This window comes from Stegodyphus dumicola, chromosome 8, assembly GCF_044657685.1.
Source record: "Stegodyphus dumicola isolate Sdum_Otavi_A_Nest chromosome 8, ASM4465768v1".
Lineage (NCBI taxonomy): Eukaryota > Metazoa > Arthropoda > Arachnida > Araneae > Eresidae > Stegodyphus > Stegodyphus dumicola.
The window spans coordinates 86593615-86621001 of record NC_140775.1 but is presented as its reverse complement, the minus strand read 5'-3'; the positions used below and the strand labels follow the sequence as shown (position 1 = coordinate 86621001).

The 27387-nt window shown below is 32.6% G+C and overlaps 1 protein-coding gene across 3 annotated transcripts in view; it reads left to right on the top strand.

Moving 5' to 3' along the window:
* The window catches only part of Xpc (DNA repair protein complementing XP-C cells homolog), an 81187-nt gene that overhangs the window by 22949 nt on the left and 30851 nt on the right, over positions 1 to 27387 (top strand). For all 3 annotated transcript variants that reach the window (XM_085822078.1, XM_085822079.1, XM_085822077.1), the window contains 2 exons: positions 11750 to 11975; positions 18713 to 18881. In XM_085822078.1, coding sequence (XP_085678204.1) covers positions 11750 to 11975; positions 18713 to 18881 — 395 coding nt within the window. The remainder of the gene's footprint in view (positions 1 to 11749; positions 11976 to 18712; positions 18882 to 27387) is intronic.

The window sequence follows — 27387 nt, the reverse complement described above, 5'->3', positions numbered from 1 at the left end:
ATATTTCATATTTCTTCTGAATATTCATATTACTAAAGAAATAAAATTAGCCACTTTTTCTGTACATTCTAAATGCATTTAGTGTTTTTTAGAATAACAGTTTGTTACAAAACATAAATTTTTTGTAGCTTTTAATGTGCAATTATCCTAATATCGTTTAAGAATCAATGTCATAAATTACATGTATTTTAAACTGTCAAATTTTATTAGATTTTGATAGGGCTTTTTTAACAAATATTGTTAAAAAATAAAATTTAATAGTGGCCACGTAAATCCATAATGACTAAGGTTATTAACCTACCTAATTTAATTATTGATAACTAACTGTTTACGCTTAAAAATTTTCTCTTCATATTAAAGCGAGTTATTGCCTTTCATTACTGTGGTCGTCACACCTGACTACTACTGTCACACTGGTCAGGTGTTTTATTACTGTGGTCAGGTTTGGTTTCATTACTGTGGTCATTCACTGTGGTCAGGCCCACCAGTGGCCGAGTGGTAAAGACGCTGAATACTGGTAGTTCGGTCCGAGGTTCGAATCCTGCGAACGTGCTGGCTGCATGAGCATTTTCATGGTTTTCCCCATGTGTAATGTGTATACGAGCAAGTTTCCCTTAGAATGTCCTCCACAAAGGCATCTCTAACTTTAGGCAGATAGCCCTTGTTTGCTTTGCCATAAATAATCCAATCGAATCCAATCCAATCAGGTTGGTGGTCACAATCAATGTGGTCACAAGATAAAATACAAAAATGTAAAAATTCAAGTAAAACGTATTCTTTGCATCCAGTGAGACTTAAAATAATACAAAACAACTTATCACCTCTAGTGCTTTAATGGCTTATTGGAACTTTAAAGTATATTAACTGGGTTATAACCCCTGGCACTGTAAACAAAGCTACAACACTAACTGCATCAAAAAGAGGCTGACTGACTTTCAATACTTGCCAACCGTGCCTACACGAGGCCTTTCAGGTTTGTTCGAATCAGCAGGTCTCTCTCTAGATTAGCAGCAGCGGTGACAACATTCAGTCTTTTGTTATGAATCATTCTGATTATGATCTTTCTTCTTATTTTAACTTATGCCGTTTGATAAAATCTACCTGCTATTTACGAAACCAAGTAGACTGACGAAGTATGTGACAAAACGAGGCATTAAAAAAATCAACATAAAGCTGACTGTTAGTAAAACGTAAATGCCACTTATCTTCTTTCAAATATGTCCAACTATTATAAATGTAAAATATTTAATGCTACTTGATAAATTGCATAAAGTTTATTTTATTCTCAAACTTATTAATAATTATGTTAATTCATGTTTAGTAATAATGCATACTACTTAGGGATATATTTTATTTTTAGGATGGTATTACAAAAGTGAAATTCAGGCATAGATAATATTTTTAATTGAATTAATTCAGTTCCCATTTGCTCATAGGTCCTTAATTTTTTTCATTAATGGTCCTTAAAAGTCCTTAAAAGTACAGTCAAAAGTCTTTAATCTGGTCTCGTTGGGACTTCGGTGATTCCGGGTTATCGAATTTCCGGATTATAGATCATCAGTTTAAATCTGGTAAGATGGCATGCAGAAATTATAAAATTAAAAATATGAAACTGTAATAAATGAAATAACAATTATGATTTAAAGGGTATAAAAATTTACAAAGAAAAAAAAAAGCTTAATATTTATTTGTTTACTTTATTAAACATTTCTTTCAATGTAAGTTGTTTAAGTTGCTTCCTTTTATGTGATAATACTTTCTCTTTAATTCTATAAACAGACATAACTTCTTGTTCAGTTACAAAGTTCCGCTGTTCAAGTCCTATAATTGCTGTGTCGAGAATACCGACTAATTTGTCAATCGAAATTTTTTCGTTTTCAATGTGTTACTTTCTTCACTATCGGAAGCGAATTATAATGATGAGGAATTTGATTTAAATCATATCAAAGATGGAGTACATCGAGATGAAATACTACATTTAGTAAGGAATTATAAGCCAAATAAAATAAAAAGATCTGCCCTGAAGATAAGGATAGTGCTGACAGATCTACTTCCAATTCATTGCACGCCGTGGCATCCCCCCCCGCCACCCCTTCCGCAGAGCAGTGTGTAATTGATAAACAGATTTCGGAATGGTTAGAGAAACAAAGGATATGCCTTTATCCATTTTTTGCACCAATTCCACTTTTTGTTTGATGTACATCGAAACATACTTTCCCTTTGTAGATCCTTTGGGAGCTCCAGCATCGGAAATTCTCTTTGACATAATCGAAAGTTCAAGCTTACTTTTATAAAATTGATCCAATTTGAGATCCAATTCGAAGATTAAGGAACAATGCAATCTGCAACATTAACTGAAATAGATAATTAGATAATTTTAGCTTATACCGTCCGTTATACATTAAACGCGCATACATAAACGTATTATGCACATGCGCACACGCATATGTGCAGCCGTAAAGGTTTTACACGCATGCGTCAACACAATGGATGCGCAGAAAGTTTGTAGCTTTGAGGTCCGGATTATAGATCATTCCGGATTATGGGTGTCCGAATTAACGACTTTTGACTGTACTTAATTTTCGTGTGCAGAAATGTGTACGAACCCTGTATATACACATAAAGCATCTAAAGCTGGCCTTAGAAATACTGAGGCTGTTCACATATTTTTTAGATGATTTGTAATTACAGAAATATTTTACCTAAAATTTTTATGTTTTAAATGTTCTGTTTGATAACCCTTATTCTTCACTATCTTTATACACCATAATTTCTAAGACAATAAAGCCTTTTGTAGGATTGGAAGAAGTATTTCATCCCCTTGCTCTTGAACAGCTTTCTTAAGTCTTAGGAGGTTGTAGGTCGAAGTTTGAACAACTTGCTTTTTAAAGCAACTTGCTTTTAGGTTTAAGTGCAAAAATATATTGATGGGAGATCAAGAGATTTATTAGGGATTTAAGTAAAGGGACATCCAATTCTTGTTAAATTTTTTTACGGAAAATGAACAGTAGATTTTGGCATGTTGCTGCTTGCTTTGTCTTGATGCAGTTCTGTGTGTAAGAGTAGGTATTTCATATTTAAAAATTGGGTATAAAGTATGTTTTTGATAATATGTGGAGTTGATCTTAACATTTTTCTCCACTCTCTTTATTTTCAATTTTTTGTTATATGAGAAACCAGCAACAATTATGAAACCCCTAGAAAAACTTCCCTTTTTTCAGCCTCTTTGATGATAATAAATGGATCTCTTTTTATTGTAGTCATTTAAGTACACCCAAGATTCGTCTATTGTGACAACATTTTTGCATTTTGTTCCTATTTCTCATGAAGAATTCTGCAGCGTGTTTTGCGTCCGGACATATGTCGTGCAGAAAGGCAATGCATATTATGTTTTTTCGTTTTTTAAGATTCAGATTAGCGTTAATCACTTTGTTTACAGTTGACACTAACATTTTAATGATTTTGCAAGTGTCCTTTCACTTGGCAGATTTTCTAATAACATTAAAGATCTTACTTTTGCAACATTTGAAACATTTCCTTTTTTCCGTGGATATGCATTTGGAACAATTTTTTCTACTTGAATCTAAATTTTGATGTTTTTTTCCTTTGTTGTTGACAACATTACCTATTTTTGCTTTAGATATAGAAAAATCATGGCTTTCACAGCGCTTTTTAACAACTAACTATGAATGATTTTCTTTAGAAAGAACACAAACATAGACTTCCATCCATTGCTTCTTTAACCCTTTGCGGCACCTAAAATTTTCCTTCTGTGTGCACAGAATGATTGAATGAAAAAGGATTTATAGGTTGCTCTGAACCTTTTTTATTTATAGTAATGGCAGCTCAACACAAATTATATATTTTAGCCATATATTTTAGCCATGTTTAGTTTTTTATGACCCTCATTTTTCAAATGAATCTTCCAGATTTTATTTAATGTATAAAAAGAATTGTTTGAAAAGAAATTTCTATGTTATTTTTTTGGCTGTATGCTAATCTCCTTATTTTTTATTAGTTTTTAATTTTTACCTTGAAATCTTACCTAAAATCGAATGGCGAACCCCAGGTGTGCCCAGACCGGGCTCTCCGATAATCTAGGACAACTGAGAGTCTGTATTCTTTGTTTCTCCGTATCTCATCAGTCAGTTCTAATAACAACAGAAAGGTGGGTCCACATCTGTGTTTCATTTCCTGTTTCTCTCTCTCTCTCTTTTTTTTTTTTTTTTTTTTTGAGGGGACGTTTGGTTATTAACTAAAATTGTTGGGGTGGTTTTCTGAAAGTCAACTGTAATTTTATCAGTTAGCTGTTTGGTTTTTCACTAGAGCAGTTCTCTTTTGCTTTCGTTCGAAGTTTCGCTAGAGCTATGTTTAATAGTTTTGAGTTGTAGATGTTTATTTAATTTTATTTTATAGTTTATAATTTTTAATTGTAGATATAAATATTAGTTTATTTTTTTCGGATTTTTAACTATTTTCTAAATAGATCGGAGCGTTCTGACCAATTCTGAAGCTCTGAAAGTGCTACACAAATTGCTTTCAGATAGTGAATCTGGTAGGGATCCTGGTACATTTGCAAAACATGCAATATTGAGTTGGGCTTTTTCAAAGATGGTGTCACTTTCTTCGAAAAGTACCACCATGAAAAAATATACTAAAGTTAAAGTGTAAATATGAAATGTAAATAATGTAAATATCATATACCCAAGTTACTTTTTTTTTCCCCATTCATACACAGGTAATCATCATCTAACCAAAAGAGATCTTTTTAGGGGGGGTGTAGAGTAGCAGGTCTTCTCGTGGCGCACCCTGGGTAATGCTAAATATGTTATGGTATTCAGAATCTAGTGTTTTTTAATTGTAGGCAAAATCTATTACTCTTTTATGCACTTCCAGCAATGCTCGTTTCAGCACTCTTTTAGAAGCTCTATTCAAGCAGCGAATTAAAATTAATCAGTTTAAACCCACAGAACTAAAACTATAAGTGCTATCTTCACAAAATTTTACTTGTGTATTCCTCTAGGCCTTAATTAGACTGCCTACCTTTTTATTATTGAAATTCTAACTTTAAAAGGTAGCGTGCCGGAAAGGGCTAAGAGCGACATTTTGCATGAAAACAAATCTGTCAAGTAGCAGACAATAATTTATAATTCCAAAAATAGAGTAGCAGTTAGACAAAATTCCAAGCAGAAGATTTTTTTCTTCTTTTTATATAGCAAAGCAAAATTATCTAAAAAATATGCAGACATCCTCTGTATCCACCCCAACCATTTCACCAACTGGGAAGACTTATTTCGATAACCACTTACTTATATCCTCACCCAGGAGAAAACAATTCTTTTATGCTCCCTAGTGTCTCACTTGAAATCAATAAAGACAATCCCCTTAAGCTTAAAAGCATGCTTTGAAATCAGCAGATTTTCCTTTCCACTACCAGGTGAAACCCTAATGTGGATTCTTATATTCCTTGTTTGTGAGTGAGCTTCCCTTTTGTGTGATCTTATTCTCCTCCCTGTGTTTTGTGTGATCTTATCTAAACCCAGATCTTATCTAAACCCGACTAACATGAGAAATTAGTCATCAGTCAGCTCTTTTCATTTTCGCTTCATTCTAGGGTCTTGGAAAACACGAAGTGACATGTGTCTTTCGAGGCTAACTTGCTGCATTTAACCTTACAATTACGTAGGATTTTGATGACAATTTTGAAATCAGTGAGTTTCTCTGAGGGAAAAGGGTGATGTGGTGAAATTAAAATTTTAGCTAAACAGAAACGAATGAAAACATGACTAGAATAAGCAAATTACCTGCTTGTTATGTTGGTTGTTGTAAGTTTTCCTCCAAAAAATTTTTTTTAATAAAGTGAGGGGGGAAAAAACATAAAATCAGTATCTTTTTTGCAAGTAGTAATCAACACCCAAATGCAGTATAAAGTCTTTAATCCAGACGTCCATAATCCGGAATGATCTTTAATCCAGACCTCAAAGCTGCAAACTTTCTGCACATGCGTAAACGCATAATGCATTTATGCATGTGCATAATACGTTTACGCATGCACGTTTAATGTATAATGGATGGTATAAGCTAGGCTAAAATGATCTAATTATCAATTTCAGTTAATGTTGCAGATTGCGTTATTCCTTAATCTTCTAATTGGATCTGGCTTATTATTTTTTGCAGACTGTTAGAGCAATTTTATAAAAAAGTAAGCTTGAACATTCAATTATGTCAAAAACAGTTTCCAATTCTGGAGCTGCCAAAGGATCTACAAAGCGAAAGCATGTTTTGATTCCATTAAACAAAAAGTGGAATTGCTGCAAAAAATGGATAAAGGCATGAAGAAAGTGACAGAGAGGTGATTTGTTTCTCTAACCATTCCGAAATCTGTTTATCAATTTCATGCTGCTCTGTGGAGGAGGGGGACGTTGCGGCAGGCACGCAATGAACTGGAAGTTGATCTGTCAGCACTATCCTCATCTTCAGGGCAGATGTTTTTATTTTATTCAGCTTATAATTCCTTACTAAATGTAGTATTTCATTTTGATGTACTCCGTCTTTGATATGATTTAAATCAAATTCCTCATCATTATAAATAGTTTTCTGGTTGCAATTTTCTAATTTCGACTATGTGTAATATATGCTTTACACATGCGCGCGTTGAAAGAAATGTTTGATAAAGTAAACAAATAAATATTAAGCTTTATTTTTGTAAATTTTGATACCCTTTTGATCATAATTGCTCTTTATATCATAAATTATGATTTCATATTTTTAATTGCATAATTTTTGCATGCTATCTTACCAGATTTAAATTGATAATCTATAATCTGGAAAAACCCCTAATCAGGAATCACCGAAGTCCCGATGAGTCCAGATTAAAGACTATGTACTGTATATGATTTTCTGCCAGCATTGTAGTTTCTCAAAGCAGGATTGCTACACTGCTGGAAAACCGGAAAAAGTTAGGGAATTCGAAAATTGTTAAAAAAATTATGTGAAAAGTCAGGGAATTTAAATATTTTAGAGTGGGAAAAAAAAGTTAGTTTTGTGCCAACTTTGTAAGGGATCACTTTCTTAGCGAATAATGTATTGTGTCAGTGCCATTTAACCAGCTGGCGTAGAGCCAATTATCGCAGCTTCAATTAGATTGTTTTTTAGAAAGGCAAAGCAAGTTTTTAGCAACTTTAGTTTCCAGTAATCTCAAGAAGTGAGAGACTCGCATGCACATGTGCAGTGCATATTGAACTAAAGAAAATACGTATTCTCGTATAAAACAAAATCGGTTTAATCGTAATATACGGTACCATGGAGGTCAGAATAGCCTCCATGTGTTCTGTTCTAACCTCCGGTACACACGGGATCATTATGATGATGGTGACATTATGATGAGCAGTAAACAGGTGATTTTGATGTTGGCGACAATTTTCAAAATTGTGCCAAGCGTATACTGGGATTTTACCACAAAATCTTTTAAACCTTTTTTTGTTCTTTTTAATAAATGCCTTTTTTACCATTTTGCAGTAAAATAGGAAAAAAATTGTAATCAGTCACCTAGGCTAGCCATTAATTAATACTATATTTCCCAAAATATTGTTGATTATTCTAATTCAGTTATTAAGTAATTATCTTTATTTTAATGTTATTCATTATGATGACGTACCATCTTAAAATTTAATGCACATATGTTTTGCTTATGTATGCTGCTAAATAAATATAAATACATGAATTTTTTGTAAAGTATCATTAAAAAAATTCTAATCTCAATCTTCAGTGAAGAAAACAATTCCTATTAAAGTTATAATAGTAATGCTTCGGGGGTTATATATATATATATATACATATATATAAGTCATGTAATTGGCAAATTTTTATGTTTTCATGTGGTACCATAATTAATTTTCCTCTTAGCACAGCCAACATGCATTACGTGGGTAGACTGGAATTTTCTTAAAATACACTGGAAAACCTGAAAAAGTGAAAGCCTTTGGCGCAGAAATTTGATGGCCATGAGTACAAAAGCAGATCAGCCTCATTTCGGACGTCTTGTGCAGAATGGAAGATAGCAGCAGCAAGATGTAGCTGCAGGTGTGAAAAAGGTAGTCCAAAGGAGCGATGTCGGGGCTGTATGGTTATGGTGGGTGTGGCAAAAGATCCTATTTTAGTCTACAGAGTCTATCCGGTGAATGCAGTTTGACGTTTTTCCTTGGTATCTGCGTCAACACGAACTAGCATCTCGCTGTACACCTTACCGTCTAGGGTTTTACCGTTTTCCAGATACACTTTGTGGATAATACCATGGCAGTCCCACCAGATACAAAGCATGATCTTTTTGTTACTTAAATTGTGCTTTGTGACACTGCCGATGGGCTCACCGGGTGCAGACCAACCCCCTTTTCGGCCTGTGTTGTTGAAGTAAATCCGCTTTTCATCACAAGAAACGATCCGGTCCAGAATTTCATCCTTGCTTTGATATTCAAGTGGATTAGTGCAGGCCAGAACACGTCTTTTGTTATCTGCTTGAGTCAGCTCAAACGGCACCCAGTTTCAGCAGCGGTTTCCTTTTCATGTGGCAGTTTCTTTTTACATATGATGGTTTCCTTTTACAAATTTCAAAAATGCGTTACAAATTACAACCCTCATTACAACAACTTCAAAATTATGACCCTCATGCAATGGTTTCCTTTTCAGAATTTCAAAAATTTGTAAAAGGAAACATTTTAAATTTCTAAAGGAAGTTTCTTTTAAATGGCAAAAAATCTTTTGACAAAATATGTTAAACATGCCAATGCAAACTGTTTGTGCAGACGATATTTGCGGTGGCAGGAAACTTTCGTTAAAACTCTATATAAAAGGAAACTAAAATACTTTTATTCATTCCTAGCATAGGGGCATTTAACTCCCCCCCCATGAACATAATATTTAATCATAAACAGCTTGTAAAGTAATTATAAACAACTGTATCATATTCTGTCATGAACAATTATAATATAAATTGTCACCCCACTGAGTAGAGAAGTAGAAGCCTGATGCTGCCATCTGTTTCCAAGGTACCCTCAGTACGGGTGCTGGCATATTTTATATACTGGTATTAAAATTGTATTAATAATTTTCTTTTAATTATCAGTTTTAATTGAAATGCAGCAAATATACAAGTTTCAGCATGTGTGCATCATATATTTGAAGATTTTAAATGTTTTCCACCCCTCCAATAGAATTTATCTATACATTCAAAAGTCGTTAATCCGGACTCGTCGGGACTTCGGCGATTCCGGATTATCGATTTTTCCGGATTATAGATCATCAGTTTAAATCTGGTAAGATGGCATGCAGAAATTACAAAATTAAAAATATGAAACCGTAATTCATGAAATAAAGAACAATTATGATCTAAAGGGTATCAAAATTTACGAAAAGAAAAAGCTTAATATTTATTTGTTTACTTTATTAAACATTTCCTTCAATGTAAGTTGCTTCGTTTCATGTGATAATACTTTCTCTTTAATTCTATTAAACAGACATAATTTCTTGTTTAGTTACAAAGTTCCGCTGTTCAAGTCCTATAATTGCTGTGTTGAGAATACCGACTAATTTGTCAATCGAAATGTTTTCGTTTTCAATAACCTCTGGGTCACTTTCTTCACTATCGGAAGCAAATTATAATGACGAGGAACTTGATTTAAATCATATCAAAGACGGAGTATATCGAGATGAAATACTACACTTAGTACGGAATTATAAACCAAATAAAATAAAAACATCTGCTCTGAAGATAAGCATAGTGCTGACAGATCAACTTCCAATCCGCAGCGTGAAATTGATAAACAGATTTCGGATTTCAAAACATACTTTCGCTTTGTAGATACAAATTACATATTAGTAAATATATATCGGAAATTCTATTTGACATAATCTTTCTAATCTATCATAATCTAATAATGACGTTTCTGCCCCCCCCCTCTGCCGCAGAGCAGCGTGAAATTGATAAACAGATTTCGGATTTCAAAACATACTTTCGCTTTGTAGTAAATATATATCGGAAATTCTATTTGACATAATCGAAAGTTCAAGCTTACTTTTATAAAATTGCTCTAACAGTCTGCAAAAAATAATAAGCCGGATCCAATTCGAAGATTAAGGAACAACGCAATCTGCAACATTAACTGAATTAGATAACTTTAGCTTAGCGTATAACTCCGTTACACATTAAACGCGCATGAGCACAAACATATTCGCAGCTGTAAGGGTCTTATGCGCTCTCGTAAACGCCTGTGCGCATGCGTGAACGAGACGCATGCGCAGAAAGTTTGTAGCTTTGAGGTCCGGATTATAGATCATTCCGGATTATGGGTGTCCGAATTAACGACTTTTGACTGTATTCAAACATGATAACTTTGAACGAGGCATACTAATTTCATAACTGCAAAATATTGAGCATTCATAGGGTAGTGCTCCCATTTATAATCAAAAGGAAACACTAGAGGCTTAAGTTTACAGCTTTTGGTGTGGAAAAATTAGCATATTTTAGGAGGTTAAAAAGTTAACAAACTGCCGGTGCCCTTTAAAGGGTTAAGTAAAAACAGATTAATTAGTGTGTACATAAGGTGAACAACAGCACAAAACAAATTACGTAAGGATTTCTTAAAAAGACTAGTATTTTATTATTGGTGTTTTTTACTTTAAAAATTTTATTGATTAATTGCTGTTTTATGGAATTATTAATGCATTGCCATTTTCAAAATGGTTTCTGCCTTTTGCGTATTTAGCTGAATGGAATATAATAACATGCTAACATACTAATATGTTAGCAGCGTTTTGGTAGGAAATGCAGATAATCATAAAATACATTTTTTCATACTTTTTTATATTGTTGTTTTTTGAAGTAAATTCAAGCTTTTTTGAATTATCTTCCAATTTATTTCCAACTTTGTAACTTACTTTTCTTGCTTTATTTTTGGCCCAAAGAAAAGAAAAGGTTGCCAAGAAAACGTGAAGTGGTATAACCAATAAGTGCCAGAGATTGTAATACTTTTCTCTTTATTGTTGTAATATTTTATTTTACATTTAGGAAAGGCTGATGTTTTTAAATGTGTGAGTATACAAAAATATATCGACAGCTTTTAATAGTATAAAAGAGGATGTGTGGCAAGTGTTATGCACAAAATTATGGTGTGTACAGAATTTGCACTTGTGTAGAAACTAATTAAAGTTTTATTGTGCTAAAAGGTGCAAATAATAAAAATGTTTGTCATGTATAAATATTTTTATATTCTTTGCATTTAAGAAGTGATTGTACTTTCAGATATTAATTCAATAAGTTTTTTTTCAGTACTTAAAAAAGTAAATTATTATCATTTAAAAATTATTTTTCTTTGCTGAAAAAATTTTCCTGATATTTGAAAGTGCCTGTACAAATATTTAACGCAAATTTTATGAATGACGTTATTGTTTAGCATTACTGCATGCTAATTTATTTTTTTTAACTAATCCAGTCTGTGCATATGTTGAAGTTTACATTCTGAGAAATATTTTTATTTCTATTTAAAAGAGCTTCTATTTGTATTTAAAACAACAATTTCCTGTACTTTACTTTATACAAAGTATGATTTTCAAATACTTTTATACAAAGTATGATTTTCAGAAAAAATATTGTTAAGTTTTAAATTTGTACTCTATTATAGTTTTTTTTTAAAGCCATTATGTCGTTTGAATTAGTTGAATACATTCACTTCATTTTAATACTTTTTTTTAACAGTTTCAAAAATCATCCTTTGTATGCTCTGAAGAGGCATCTTCTAAAATTTGAAGGCATCTACCCTCCTGATGCACCAACTGTTGGTTTTCTGAGAGGGGAACCAATATATCCTCGAGAGTGTGTTGTGCAGTTACATTCTCGGGAGACGTGGATAAAAGAAGCACGTGTTGTTCGTGTAGGAGAAGAACCATATAAAATTGTGAAAGCCAGGCCTAAGTGGGATAGGGTGTGTAATGACTAAATATTTTTGTTTTATAAACTAATATTTTTATTCCGTGAGGATTTTTTAAATTTTGAACTGCAAATGAAGTCTTACTGATTTTTGATTTGATGTCAAAATATGACTTACATTTGTTTATGTATTCTTTATTGCTACTATTCATATAACAAAATGAATCTGTGTTTAATCTTTTGAAGCTAAGTTGATTAGAATGGAAGTTAAACAGTATGGTACAATAAACTGTAGTTCCTTTGCAGTAGTGCAATTTTTACCCCTTAATTTTAGCAATTATAAATTGTTGATTATTGTTTAAAATATAAGCTGAATAATGCATTTTTTTATATTTTGCTATGGATGTTATATATTTACCTATGGTCATCAATATTTTTTTTTAATGTTATAATAAAAAAATGTATTTCGCTGTCACTGGTATCCTTGTTCTTCATTGAGGGTGCCAGTGCCTCGCACCTTCCCATTCAAGTAGGTGCTTAAACGGTCTGATTTAAAAAAAAAAAAAAAATCTTTACCTGAAATGAACTAAGTAAACAATAGCTTAAATTTTTTACAAAAAATTTTAATCATATATGAATACAAACATAGGTATTTAAAACATAAGATTTTGATATTGGATATTATAAAATTAAAATATTTCTAGAAAATTGTTCATAAAAGTTCAAATGTCTTTCCAATGAGTAGGTGGAGTTAATTTAGAGCAGGGTTTCTTAAACTGTGGGTCATGGGACCTGCCGCAGGGGGTTGCCAAAAATGTTAGAAGTTTTGATATATCTTGAAATGATATTTCTTACAATTATAATAATTTTACAATTACCAAATATTTTTACACAATGTATCCAAAAATAGATAAAGATAAGACAATACAGACAAAGAAAAAAACGAAGATGTTTCGACGCATTTCTTTTTATAATATTAACGTTCATTTTCCTTGCTTTGCACGGGATACTGTCATTTTGCCTGTTACTTATTTAAAATTTTCACATTGTTATATGTCTTAAAATTAGAAATTAAAGTTAATGACCTAAAACTGCAGTAGTATATTATAGTACAAGGGAAAAAATTGACAGTTTCACTCACGCGTGTGTCGAATTTGCGCAATACGTATGGGGTCCCACAAAATTTTTGTAAATATTATGGGGTTCTGGGGGTTGTGAGAAAATTTCAATGATAAAAAAGGGTAGCGACTGAAAAAGTTTTTAAGAAACCCTGATTTAGAGCATCAGCATTTAGGAACTTCCTTATCACTTTCTTGTTCATGTGTTGTAACATGTTCACTCTTTGGTGATTTATCGTAAGGATTAACACAAGCTACCATTTTTACAGTTTTCTTTTGAACTGTCTGGAGAGGAGCTTTATCTTGAACTGTTACAACAGTGGATGTTTCCCTAATTGGTTCACAGGACAATATATTTGGAGCAATGTCTCTTTTCAATAACTATTCTGGCTCAGCTGATTTTGCGGAAATTTCTATAGAAGATTTCTTTTTCTTTTGGAAATTTATCTTTTACAATTTGTTTAGTACTGTTCTTATCATCATCATCATCTGCAGCAGAATCTTGCTTGTCATCTTCTGATGAACTTCTTCACTCTCATCTGAGATGATTTTGTTCAACTGCTTTCTCAGTGCAAATTCTCAAGGATTCATCTATTAATGCTTTTTTATTTGTATTGAGTTTTATTCAATTCTTTTCAGAGCTTTTATTAATTTTCCACTGATCTTCTGACTCTTGACTGCTTTCATTTTCTTCGCTGGAACTCGTGCTTTCTCCAGATTCAGAATCAGAGATGACCCATTTATGAACCTTTGGTTTTGCTTTCTTGAATGATGCTTCATTCTCTTCAGACGGTTCTACTTTTCTTTGCTTTAGAGTTTTTTTAGGTTTAGACTCTTGCCGCTCTTCATCTGCCTCATCTGAGGATAATTTTGTATAACTAGTCATTTTTTGTGCAGTTCATCGAGTAACAGGTCTATATGTGTTACTTCCTTCCTCATCCCATTCCATGAACTATCTCTTTTTCTTCTTTTCACTTTCTTCTTCCTTTTCCCCTTGTTCTGGCAGGCAGAAACCCGTAGTGTGCTTTGCCATAATTAAATAAACCAAACCAAACCCTTGTTCTGACTATGCTCCATTCACCAAAAACTCCATTTCTTGGTCAGAATCATTACTTGATGGAGGAGGATTATGTTCAAAATCAGTGCTTAGTCCTTTATATTCCTCATCTCTGTCTTCATCCTCATCAGTAAAATCTAAATCATTTAATTTTTTGCTTCTTCTTCTTCTGGTCTTTGTTTTCAGTATTTTTGCTGCAAATGATTTGTTATTAACACCTGTTAAATTATTTACAGAGTAATCATTGATACTGTGCAGGAATATTTTAGCATCTTCGGCAGCATTGGACATTACATTATTCATACCAGAGCTAACAAATATCTTTGTGAGACCATTATATTTCATCAACATTCAGAATAGTAACAGAACTTTCAAAATTATATTTAGATGAAATCAGTTCATTGTAAACACTAAAACTTAACAGTAAATCATATACTAGATTATCAACAGTAGCACACATAAGTGTAACTGGTGTGTACACCGTATTTGGTTGTCAGATCATCACTAAATTTACATTTATTAAAGAGGCATTAGCTGTCTGTCTAAAAGCAGATTTTAATATTACAGTTCCACATGGTCTTTTACAATATTCTGGAACATCATTGCTCTTTATAATACTGATCTGAGTGGCAGTATCAATGACAGCATTTAACCCTTTATTTCCACATTCTACTTGTACTGTAATTAAAGGAATCAAAATGACTATTAATTTCATCAGACTTATCCTATTAAAACATCATTTGATATATTTGATACAAGTAAATGATTTTCTGTGTTACTACATTGTTTTATCGATTTCCGACATTTTGCTTTACAGAATTACATAAGGATGTATCATGAATGAATTATTGCATAGTTCATAATGAATTTTTACTCTGCAGTCTTGTACTATATGCCTGTTGATGAAGCATTTGTAACACCGGCCCTGCCCTTTTAATTTCTCTCTTTTCAAGCTTATGTCAATATTCGAACATTTTCCTGTGTCGTAGGTTAGTGACTCACAAAATGAACATGTTCTAAACGTGGGTGCAGTGAAGGCTTTTAGCTAGTCAGTTGTTCTTATTTGCATGGCTACTGATAACAGTCTACGTCTGTTCATAATGGCGTGTGGTGCTAAACCAAAATTTAGTGTAGCCGTTCTGTCATCTGCATTATTACTTTTGCTGTCTCTCTTGAGCATGTAATTCTTTTTTGAGGAATTCTAGAAATTTATTTATATCCAAATGTGTTTCCTCATCATTCATATGACTGTATTCTAATCCTAACTGTGCTGGAATTACTTTAGATATAACTAGAATCAACACGTTATTCTAAGTTTCGGGATTAACATTTAAAGAAGAAAGACCTTGAACCTGTATTTCTATATCATATAATATTCTTAATTTTAAAACATTGCTTGATCAGTAAACAGAAGAGAGATTTAGTTGTCATATGTGCGTTTATGATAACATTGTGCCTTCTAAATCTAGTATTTAAAATTTGTATTGCTGCAATGTAATTTCCTTCAGATATTGAAAAACCTTTTATTACGTTGATGGCATTTCCACTTAAGCAGAATTTTAAGCAATTAAATTTTTCTGCTTTCGAAAGGGCAGCATTGTTGTATATTGCGACTTTGAATGAATTCTAAAAACTTATACATTATCTAACATCACCATAAAATTTAGCAATCTCTAATTTAAGAAGGCAAACTTGATGATTTTCACTCTTGTGTTCGGTTGATTGAATATCCGATTTTGTTTTGTGTTGTTCCAGACTGTCAAGTTTCTTTTCATCATTTATCAAAGGTTCATCTAAATTATACGGTTCTTCTTATTTTTCAATTAATAATTCTAAAGAATCTTCTAATAAATTTTCAGTATCACTATTAGTATTTTTTATATTGTCATGTACTTTTTTTACAATGTTACTAATTTATGTTTTGAAAACTCTGTATTTTTTAATGTTTCCATTTTAACATAAACAATGTAAAATTTTTACCTTATGATGCCAATATTCTATCCCATTTTTTTGGTACTAGTTTGTTGTGACTGAGGATTGTGGGTTCTTTTCATCTGTTATTTGGTGTCAGACATCAAATAAACCTGTATTTTTAAATGTTTGAATTTACAGTAATGTAACGCAACAGCTATATCTTTTATATATCACAGACCTGTTTTTAAGATTTTTTTTAAACCATTAAGCCAGTTCCACATGATCTGCTTTTAAATACAATAAGCATTTTGTTTGATCCGTTTTGCTGTTTTTCTCTGCATTTTGCTGGTGCATCCTGACTTCCCAGAAACACCACCAAGCGTCAAAGTCAAACCCACCAAGCGTCAAAGTCACTGGATATGTCCATTCTGGCAGAAGTTCAAATGAAACAATCGTTCTGTATTTAGTTAATTAATGAAGAGATACAAATTATGGAGGTAGCATTAAAAAAATTAATGGCATCTCATAATTTTTCACTTTACATCATCATTGTGTATCCATTTTCAAAGTCCCATATCATGACTTTTGCTGATGCCTGTAACTTTTAAAATACTCTACTATATTCAGTCCCAAATATTAATAATTTTTTTCAAAATTCAAGGAAAAACATAGAGAATTAATCAAATTTACATTAAAACAAAACAGACTTCTTTTGTTTGTCATGATTATCCATTATTGTCGCTAAATCATCCTGTCTGGCAATCATGAATGCATGTTAATAAGATTAAGAGCTCAATAATGGCATTACATATCTCTCGTTTACCAAATTTTTCAGAAGGAAGAATTCCTGAAATTCTAAAATATTCTCTTTAGTTGTGCTTTCCCGTTGGTTGAATGCTAGATAACTAGGCTTTTATTCTATATCTTTTTACGAAAGTCTGTTCAGAGCTTCAAGTAAAGCATCACTTCTGGTCTGTCAGTTCCAGCCAAAATCTATCAGTGTTGTTTGCAATAATATAAAAGTTTTAGATTTATTTTAATATAATTTTTCCATTGAGAACTACTATCGGCTTCAGGTAAAGTATTACTTCTGGTTGCCTATTAAAGACTGTTATAGGCTTTATGTAATGTACCACTTCCGGTTATCCAGTTTTGCTCCAAATTTAATTAACTCTTTATATGAATGTGAAAAACTTAAATAAAAATTTTAAGAAATATAATTTTTTTAAAGTTTCATATGAGTTATTCTGGCTGGAAAAATTGTCACGCACATACAGACACACATTATTTTAAAAAAAGTAAAAATATGCTGTGGGACCCTAATTTCTGCTTATTCACTGAAAACTTGCTATCAGATTTTAGAAGTGAAAACATTATTTTCCGTACCTGTTTATGTATGTTGGTGGGAGGTAAAAATAGTGAGTTCCCTTTTCTCCCTTTAGTGGAGCTATCCATTTTATACACATTTCTTGGGCTCAACGTTCTACTAGTGTAAACAGGCTACTGTGGGCTTCAAATACAGTATTGCTTCTGGTTGTTGACTTTTACCCCAAATCTAATTATCTGTTTATATAAATGCAGAAAGCTTAAATGTAAAATTGGAACTTTAAAAAGGTTGTTTGCAGACGAAAACGTTATCAGATACAGACAGAAGAGAGCACTGCTGGAGTAGGCCTTCGTCCTGCCATTAATCATGGGGGATGGTTGCCAATGGATATATTCTATATCTTGTGCAGCTTGCATTAGAACATTAAAAGAATACTACATGTACATTAGAATTGTGCATATAAATATTATATAAAAAGTTAGATTATTTAGATATGTATAACTAATTATGATGTAGACTAGTGCTTTTACAGTTTTGAATCACAATGTGTGATACATATTTAAGAACAAAATATATGGGATGATATATAATTATATACACTTTTGATACATTAGTCTTATCTCTTGAGATTAATGTAAAGCTATTATTTGAGGTGGAATCACTTATCATAATGCAGTAGCTTAAAATAGGGAACAGTTTTGTAAGAACATAAAGGTATCAGATTCAGACAGACATAAAAATAGTAAAGATTTGTTGCCGAGACCTTAATTCTTGCTTATCCGCTGAAAACTCACTATCCAATTTTGAGACTGAAAACATTACCTCCCTTACCTGTGATACAGGTTGATGAAGCAAAAATCATTTTCTGTGGTATGTATTATTTTCATTTTAGTTAGAGTCAGAAGACTGTATGATATAATATATGCAGATTTTCTGAATTTTGGCGTGAATAATTTCTATTTATTGAGTAGTACATAATACAGAAGAGTATGTGGTTTCCAGCTGATCCCTTTCATAATTTAAAGTGAATTTACAACATAAGAGAAATTTTTGAGTTGACCACTTTCAGTTAGTTTAATATTGTCATTTTGATAAACTGCTCACTCACAAATAAAATTATTTGTTTTTAATTTCATGATTTCTCTATTTCTATGTGTAATTTTATTTACTAAAATTTTGCATTATCATTTCTGTAATATATGAGCATCCATTAGGCTGTGTATAATGGTAAAATGAATTTGAAATAAAACTTATAAAAGAACTTTTTATAAATTATAACAATAATAGCTTATTAATTTTTCTGTTTGTAGAGAGATTTTTAAAGAAAAAGTTACAATTCTAACGTTATACAGACAGTAATTGAATAACCATTACAGATAGCTGGTCTTATGAGGACAGATTTACCGCTTGAATTATTTGGGCACTGGCAGACGGACCAGTATGAACCTCCTGTTGCTAAAGATGGTAAAGTTCCAAGAAATGAATATGGAAATGTTGAATTATTTAAGCCATGCATGTTACCAAAAGGAACTGTACATTTACAAAGTATGTTTGTTTCTGACCTCTTTCATGTTCATATATTGAAATATGCATGATTGTATTAAAAATTATATCTTTGTGTATATATCTGAATTAATATTTTATGTAATATTATTTTTGAAAGGAATTGTTTCAAAATATATAAGGTAATGTTTTCTTTTTTAATTTATGCATAAAAAAGTATTAGGCTTCTTCTTGTGCTGTATCTGATATAAATTTTTTATATGACCTGTGGTATTTATTATATTTTTGACCTTCACTGTTTTAAACTGCTGGTGATTTCCCTTCTCAATGCTATAGATTATTAGTCTTTAATAAACAATATCCACTAAAAGTACAAATGTGGTATTTGACTAGAAAACTTAAAATTTAACAAACCTAAAAAAAATAGACATGATCAAAATTTTCAGGAACAATATGGCTTATATACACTCACTTCCAAAAGTTAAGCACGGAGAGGAAAATGCTAATTTTCGGAAGCCAATCAGAATTGAAGAGGATGCAATTCGCTGCAAAGGTAGATGGAAGTATGCAAATATGTTAGGTAACAGCCAATCGCGCTTTCATGTCAAGAAATATGCAAAAAAGGCAGTCTTATAAGCCAGCTTTATGAAGGGTTACAGAAGTTGATTGTAAGTGCTGATAGAAGGTGTTTAAAACTTTCGCACAATTTGTTTTCAAGACACGTGTTTCTATGACTTCCAGAAGGTGAATGGAAGATTCTGAGCGCTGGCGTGCTGGGGGCACATTGAAACAGGACAGTTGATCACAGATGTTGCTCTTTTCTTTGGCGTTCCTTCATTCTGTAATTTCACGTTTATGGAAACAATTCCAAACCACACAGACAGTTGTCCAAAGGCCGTAGCCAGTCACCCAAGGGTTACAACCCCTGCGGAAGATTGATATATTGCTACTGTGGCTAAGCGGAATCGCAGAGCTACCTTCACATGTATGACATCTATGGTTACAGCGTCCATTGGTAAGGTGATATCTGCAGCTACTGTATGCCGAAGATTACATATGAGTGGACTGTACGCCCGGGTACCTGGAGTTTGAGTTCCTCTATCCGTCCAATCAAGAGGGGCACGATTACAGTGGTGCCGGGAACATGTCAATTGGAATAAGTCTGAGTGGGCAATTTCATGTTTACTGATGAGTCAAGATTTGCTCTGGAGCCAGAGACAAGGATATGGCATGAACAACGAACACACAATCAGTCCCAAAACATCACCAGACATCACGCATTCCAAGGCAGAAGCATTATGGTGTGGGCAGGGATTTCATTAGGATAACGCACAGACCTGTACATCTTTAAATGGGGCTCTTTGACGGCTGTCCGGTATCGAGATGAAGTCCTAGAACCCATTGTGAGATTGTACACTGCAGCAGTTGGCCCTACTTTTGTTTTAATGGACAATAACGCACGTCCCTATAGAGCTGACATCGTAGATGACTACCTGGAGAGTGAAGGGATTGCGCGTATGGCGGGGCCAGCATATTTGCCCAACCTTAATCCCATTGAAAATCTTTGGGATGCTCTCGGTCGTATTGTATCTTCACGTTTCCCACCTCCAGCCACTCTTATTGAGCTGGAAACTGCTCTACAAGAAGAATGGCGATTGCTTAATTCTGCAGTGGTTGACCACCTAATTGAAAGCATGGTCACAAGAGGTAAACTTTGTGTACAGATGAGGGGGATCACGTACCCTATTAATGTCTTTTTTTTTTTTTTTTTTTCCATTTTATGCTGTTTATTTTCACTTTATACATAATTTTGTTTGTCTCCAGTATGTCATTATCTGATAACTTACAAAAATTATATATTGTTTTCATTTCTGTATATAATTATTGATTTTGTTTTATGCATAAATATATATGCTACTTTCCTGCTGAATTTTGTGTCAATCAAAGCAGTATTTGTTGGTTTTTTTTTGCATTTTACATCGTGCTTAACTTTTGGAAGTGAGTGTATTTACACAATCAGAAGAATTTGTCCCAAAGTTTACATGTCTAAGTTACAAATCTTTTATGCATTGTCATTTTATAACATGACAGATAGTAATGCAGTAATCAAGTTCTTAAACATATCTCGGCATGTCCATAGCAGTTATTGTGATGCACTGTTACCAAGATTCTGTAAGCTTGTAGAAATGGGAGAATAAAAACTTGTTCCTTGATGTATCTCCATAACAAGGAATCACACAATATTAAATCCGAATTTCTTAGTGACCAGCATATCAGAACCATGCTGTGGTTAGTTGAACAGCCAAGTCAGTGCCAAAGCAGATTATCATTGATACTGTGTTCTGAAACAGTAATATACAGCAGTAACAGAATTTGTTTTTATATAATCAAGGACACAAAAAGCTACCTGATAGCATTCATATTGCTTCACTGTAACATTCATGTGATGCTGACTTGACACACAAACACACACACACACACACACACACAAAAAAAAAAAACAAAAAAAAAAAAAAAAAAAGTAGGAAATTCATAAACTTTTTCTATAAAATGTACTTCCTTATAAAACACTTATTCACTTATGAGCATTTAATGTTTTTTTTTTCTCTCTCTTTTATTGTTTATGTACCATGTAATATTTAAAAAATAAGAAGCAATAGCAAGATCGTCCCAAACCATTAAGCACACTGATGCACCTCAGTGAAAATGACTATCCTTTTCTGTAAACAGACACATTTTGTTCGTACCAATAACCATTTAAACATACCCATGGCATTCAATCCTTCATAATCCTACTCAAGAACTTCTTCCTCCTCATGAAGATAAAAATGAAAAAGCTGGGAATATAAGATGGCTCTATACACAGCGGAAAAGGATACATCTCCTCTGGAATGTAAAGTAGTTACAAGGGCTGAATGCTATCGCATTATCCTGTCCCTGTCGCCATTTTAAAATGCTAGTTTTAGTAGGATACTATGAGCATTGAAGATACATTCTATAGTTTTCTCTCTCCTCTCCCCCCAATGATTGTTAAATTCCCAGTAAAGGTAATAAGAATCTCCAGTTTTAAGTTTTATAGCTTGTTAAGGAACTTTTATACAGGGAATCCAAGCAATGGATATAACATATAATATTAACAAGTAATATTGAAGTAAGCAAGTAATATCAAAGAGAGTGATTACCAGTACATTTTAGTACATGTTTTTGTATATGATCTTTAATAATATAATTTAATCTTTTAGCACTCCGCTGCATATTTTACTGTTTTAATTTTCAAGATGTAAAGTTATTGAAAGGGGGATAAGAATGCTTGAGTAAATATGACAAATAAATATATTTTTATTTACTTAATTATACAGGGCTATTAAAAAGAAAGAGCAGATTGCAAACATGTATTTCTTCCAAACTACAAAAGATAGAAACATGATTATAACGTTAATGGATAGAGAAAAGTGTACAATTTAGTACGGTTAAAAGTTCTAATCATGGCCGCATTGGCACTGTTGTTTGTTCTGGTATTATTTGTCAGTTGGTAGTATGTAGTGAAATGGCGGCGACACCACAGCAGAAGTCTTTTTGTGTTCTACAATTGGCAAAACTAGAGTCCATTGTTGCAATTCAGCGAGCATTTCGCGGTCAATTTAATAAACAACCACCGTGTCATAAGCAAATTTACGAGTGGCATAGAAAATTCGTAGAAGATGGTTGCATCTGCAAAGGGAAAAGCACGGAACGTCTACGCACATCGAATGAGAATGTCGAGCGTATTCGTACACGTACCAAAGGAGCCCAAAGAAATCCACATCGCGAGCAAGCAAAGAACTTAAAATTCCTCAACCAATGGTATGGTGAATTCTAAAACATCGTCTGCACATGAAGCCATACAAATTGCAGTTATTGAATGCATACCATAATTGTAAACTTTTCTCTATCCATTAACGTTAGAATCATGTTTCTATCTTTTGTAGTTTGGAAGAAATAAATGTTTGAAATCTGCTCTTTCTTTTTGAATAATCCTGTATTGTCACATAGTAAAGAAATAGAAGAATATAAAATAGATGTAAATTTTTAGATGTTCTTTTTTTTGTGGGTTTGCTTATGTACTGCAGAAGTTATTAAATGGTTGATTGTGAAATTAATAATTACTCAAAATATTTGGTACATGATCCTACATTTTTTACTTTCATAATATTGTTGGAAATTTAAATAACTGTATATTTAGTACTTGTGTTTAAATCTCTACTATTATATTCTTTAGATGAAGAATTGTTCATGATTCTTAGTCCTACTGATAGCAAAATCACCTGTGTGGTGACTGGATGTAAAAGAATAGTCCCAATGTAGTTCATGAGTGTCGCAAGAGGCGACTGAAATGGGCACCCAACATCCGGGCACTCTGCCCTTGAGGATTATGTCAGGGAATTGGTCCTCCAGGTTGCAGGTTGCACACAGGGCTAATCACCCTGCCTGATTAAGAAATGTCACAAAGAATTTTCTGGACTTGTACATTCTCGATGACCTAGCATGAAATCGGACCTGAAGTTTGGAACATTGAATGTACAAACTTTACGCAGAGTTTGTACAGTCCTTAAAAGTCCTTAGGGTTTTTTTAAATCAATTTTTGGTCTTTAAAAGTCTTTAATTTTGAACAAAATCGGCAGAACATACGTAATTTTAATCATCTGAAATTTCTGTCTGATTTTACCACTGTGATTTTGAGTGTGAATTCTTTAGCATTTACAGTAAACTTTTTAATCTTTTTCTGTGTGTGTGCTTTTTCATTGTTTGCATGCCATGTAATATATAAAAAACAAGAAGCAGTAGCAAGATTGTCCCAAACCATTAAACACACATATGCACCTCAGTGAAACTGACTAGCCTTTTCTGCAAATGGACAAGTTTTGTTCATGCTATTAACCATTCAAACATACTCATGGCATTCAACCCTTCAAAAATCCTATCCAAGAGTATTTTTGGGTCACTCATAAATATGATTATTGTTTGAATTTGTTCCTATTTCTAATATATACGGTGCTATACTCGAGTTTCTGGGCAAGAAGTGAAACATAACTATTACAAAATGATTTCTTTTTTTCTAATGAAGAATTCTTAAACAACTTTTCCCTTTTGGGAATGTGAATTCTTTTATTAATGGTTCTAAATTTGGCGACTTATCAGCATTTTCGCCATTTAAAGATAAATTTCTAAAGATAAATGCTTAAAGAGAAGGAAATTGATTTAAATTAGCTAGGATGCCTGGGAAGGTTTCAAATTAAAAGTATGCATAAGTATTTTGTTGTGTATTGTTGCTATATAGCTTTTAATGTGTAATTATCTTACTATGGTTTAAGAATCACTGTCATAAATTATATGTATTTTAACTGTGAAATGTTATTAGATTATTATTTTAATAGTGCTTTTTTAGCAGATATTTCTTTTAAGTAAAATTTAATAGCCATAAAAATCTAAAATGTCTAAGGGTATCTAACTGTCTAAAATTATTATTTGTAACTAATTGCTGACCTTTAAAAGTTATCTCTGCATGTTAAATCAAGTTTTTGCATTTCATTAATTCTTACTATGGTCACAAGATACAACACAAAAATGTAAAACTTATTCCTTACAGCTAGTGATACTTACAACTTATCACCTCTGGTGCTTTTGTGGCGTATTGGAACCTTGAAGTATATTAACTGGGTTACAACCCCAGGAACTGTACACGGAGCTATGACATAAACTACGTCAGACAGAGCATAACTAACTTTCAAAACTTGCCAACATTAGACATTCAGGTCTGTTCCAATTAGCAAGTCTCTCTAGGCAAGCAGCAGTGGTGGCAACAACCAGTCTTACATTATGAATCATGCTGATTATAATTTTACTTCACATTTTAACCCATGCCATTTGGCATAAAATCTGCCTACTATTCACTAAACTTCTAGGCTGAAAACTAACTGTTAGTAGAATGTAAATAAAATGTTACTAATCTTATTAAAAATATGTCCCGCTATTATAAGCATAAAATATTTAATGCTACTTGCTAAATTTTACAGAGATAGATTTATTCTCGAATTTGATTTATATTTTAATTTTGTTCAATACAAATTATGTTTAATAATAATGCATCCTAATTATAGATCTATTGTATTCTTAAAATGGTGTTTCAAAAGTGAAGTTCAGGCATAGATAACTTTAAAACTGAATTTACTCTGTTCCCATTTGCTTATAGGTTCTTAATTTTTTTCATTAATGGTCCTTAAAAGTACTTAGTTTCTATATGCAGAAATGTGTACAAATCCTGTTATATGGAAGTGGAGTTAAGAAATCTGATTAATATTTTCATCCAATACAAGTTAGATATCCTGTCCATCCAGAAAGTGAGGTGGACTGGCCAAGGAGTGGTTGATAAACAAAATTGCATTGTCTATTACACCTGCTATATAAAGACACATCAATTTGATACTAGTTTTATTGTTAGTAAGTGAATTAGGGATAGAGCTATTAAATTTAAACCAGTGAATGAAAAAATTTGCAAAATATGCAGGATGAGTAAAACACAGAATGTTTTAATTATATGTACTCATGTTCCCACCAAAGAAAAAGATGAGAAGGAGAAGTATAAATTCTATGATATTCTTAATAAGATTTATACTGGATGTCAATCAAATGATGTAAAGCTCATTATGGGAGATTTTAATGTAAAGCTCAGAAAAGATGAAAACATGAGAGTATTTACTGGATCCCACAGTCTACATAAAGATACAAGTAATAATGGTGTTAAACTATGGACTTTGCCGTTGCATCTGATATGATGATTGGAAGCACAGCATTTAAACATATACAGTACAAAGTCCGTAATCCGGACGTGCATTATCCGGAATGATCTATAATCCGGACCTCAAATGCCACAAACGTTTTTTTTTTTGTATGCTTTATGCATGCACGTAAGGAATGCACGTGCATACATTATGTGCATTACACATGCGCATAATGTACATTACAGCATACATTATGCATGCACGTAATGTATGCTCTGCGCATGTGCGTGTTGAAAGAAATGTTTAATAAAGTAAACAAAAATATATTGTGCTTTTTTTTTTGTAAAATTTGATACCCTTTAGATCATAATTGCTCTTTATTTCATAAATTGTGGTTTCATATTTTTAATTGTATAATTTCTGCATGCCATCTTACCAGATTTAAATTGATGATCTATAATCCGGAAAAACCCCTAATCCGGAATCGTCAAAGTCCCAACGAATCCAGATTACGGACTTTGTACTGTATACACAAAGCCACCTGGAGGTCTCCTAATGGCAGAACTGAAAACCAAATTGACCACTTTTTCTTAGATCTAAGACATAAAAATAGTCTCTTGGATGTACGGACAATCTAAGGACCAAATATACTCTGATCACTTTCTGGTTATTGTAAAACTACATTGCAGGATCATTAGATCCTTCAACAAAAAAAGAGAGCAAAACCACATAAGGATTGATACTGAACAACTGAAGAAAGTTGAAATGTGTAAGAAATACAAAAAAAGAACTACATGACAAAAATCAACTGACGAGGAAAGCTTACCAGCAGAGAATGCTTGGCATAGTCTTAAACAAATCAGAATTGAAACTGCTTGAGAAAACAATACCTGAATACTCTGTGAAGAAATGTAACCAATGGTTTAATGACAGGTGCTCAGCGATAATGGAAAAGAAGAATGAGGCTTATAAGAAATCCAGCTAATAATCCAGAAGCATTTCACTAGAGATGCTGAGGAAAGTTAAGGAAGTAAGGAGGGTACATATCTAGTAAAAAAAGGATACATACATATATACAAAGAGAAAGTAAAAAGAAAGCATATCCTGATGAATTATATGGTGAAATTAAAAACTAAAGGACACAAAAGGAGGCTAGAAAATTTTATCAGCTAATAGATAACATTAGAGTTGAATTTAATCTAGGAACTATAGCCTGTAAGAAAAGAGATGGGGAAAATTACCAGAGATATGGAAGAGGTCCTGTCTAGATGGCAAGAACACTTCAAAAATCGGTTTGGGGGTAGAGATAACGAAGAGACTACTGCACATAATATACTACTTAACTTCATCTGTAAAGTTGAGGATAAAGGGATAGAACACAGTCCTCCGACCTTCTTTGATGTTGAACGTGCAATCGAAAAGCTAAATCGTAATAAATCAACTGGACCAGATGGTATAAAAGCTGAGCTATTAAATATTTATGAAATGAATCTAACTAAAGTAATCTATTATGTTATTCATGATATATGGGCACAGGAATGAATGCGTACTAAGTGGGAAGATGGGTCTGTTTGTCCTATTTATTAAAAAGGACGCAACTTGAAATGCTGTAATTAGACAGGAATTACACTTATGACTACAGCATGTAAAATCTTCTCCACCATCCTTTATATAAGAGTGCAGAGATATACCTCTTATTGAGAACCTCCAATGTGGTTTCCAGAATGGAAAAACAATTATTGATCAACTATACTATATCAGACAAATTTTGGAATGAATAAAGGATTATA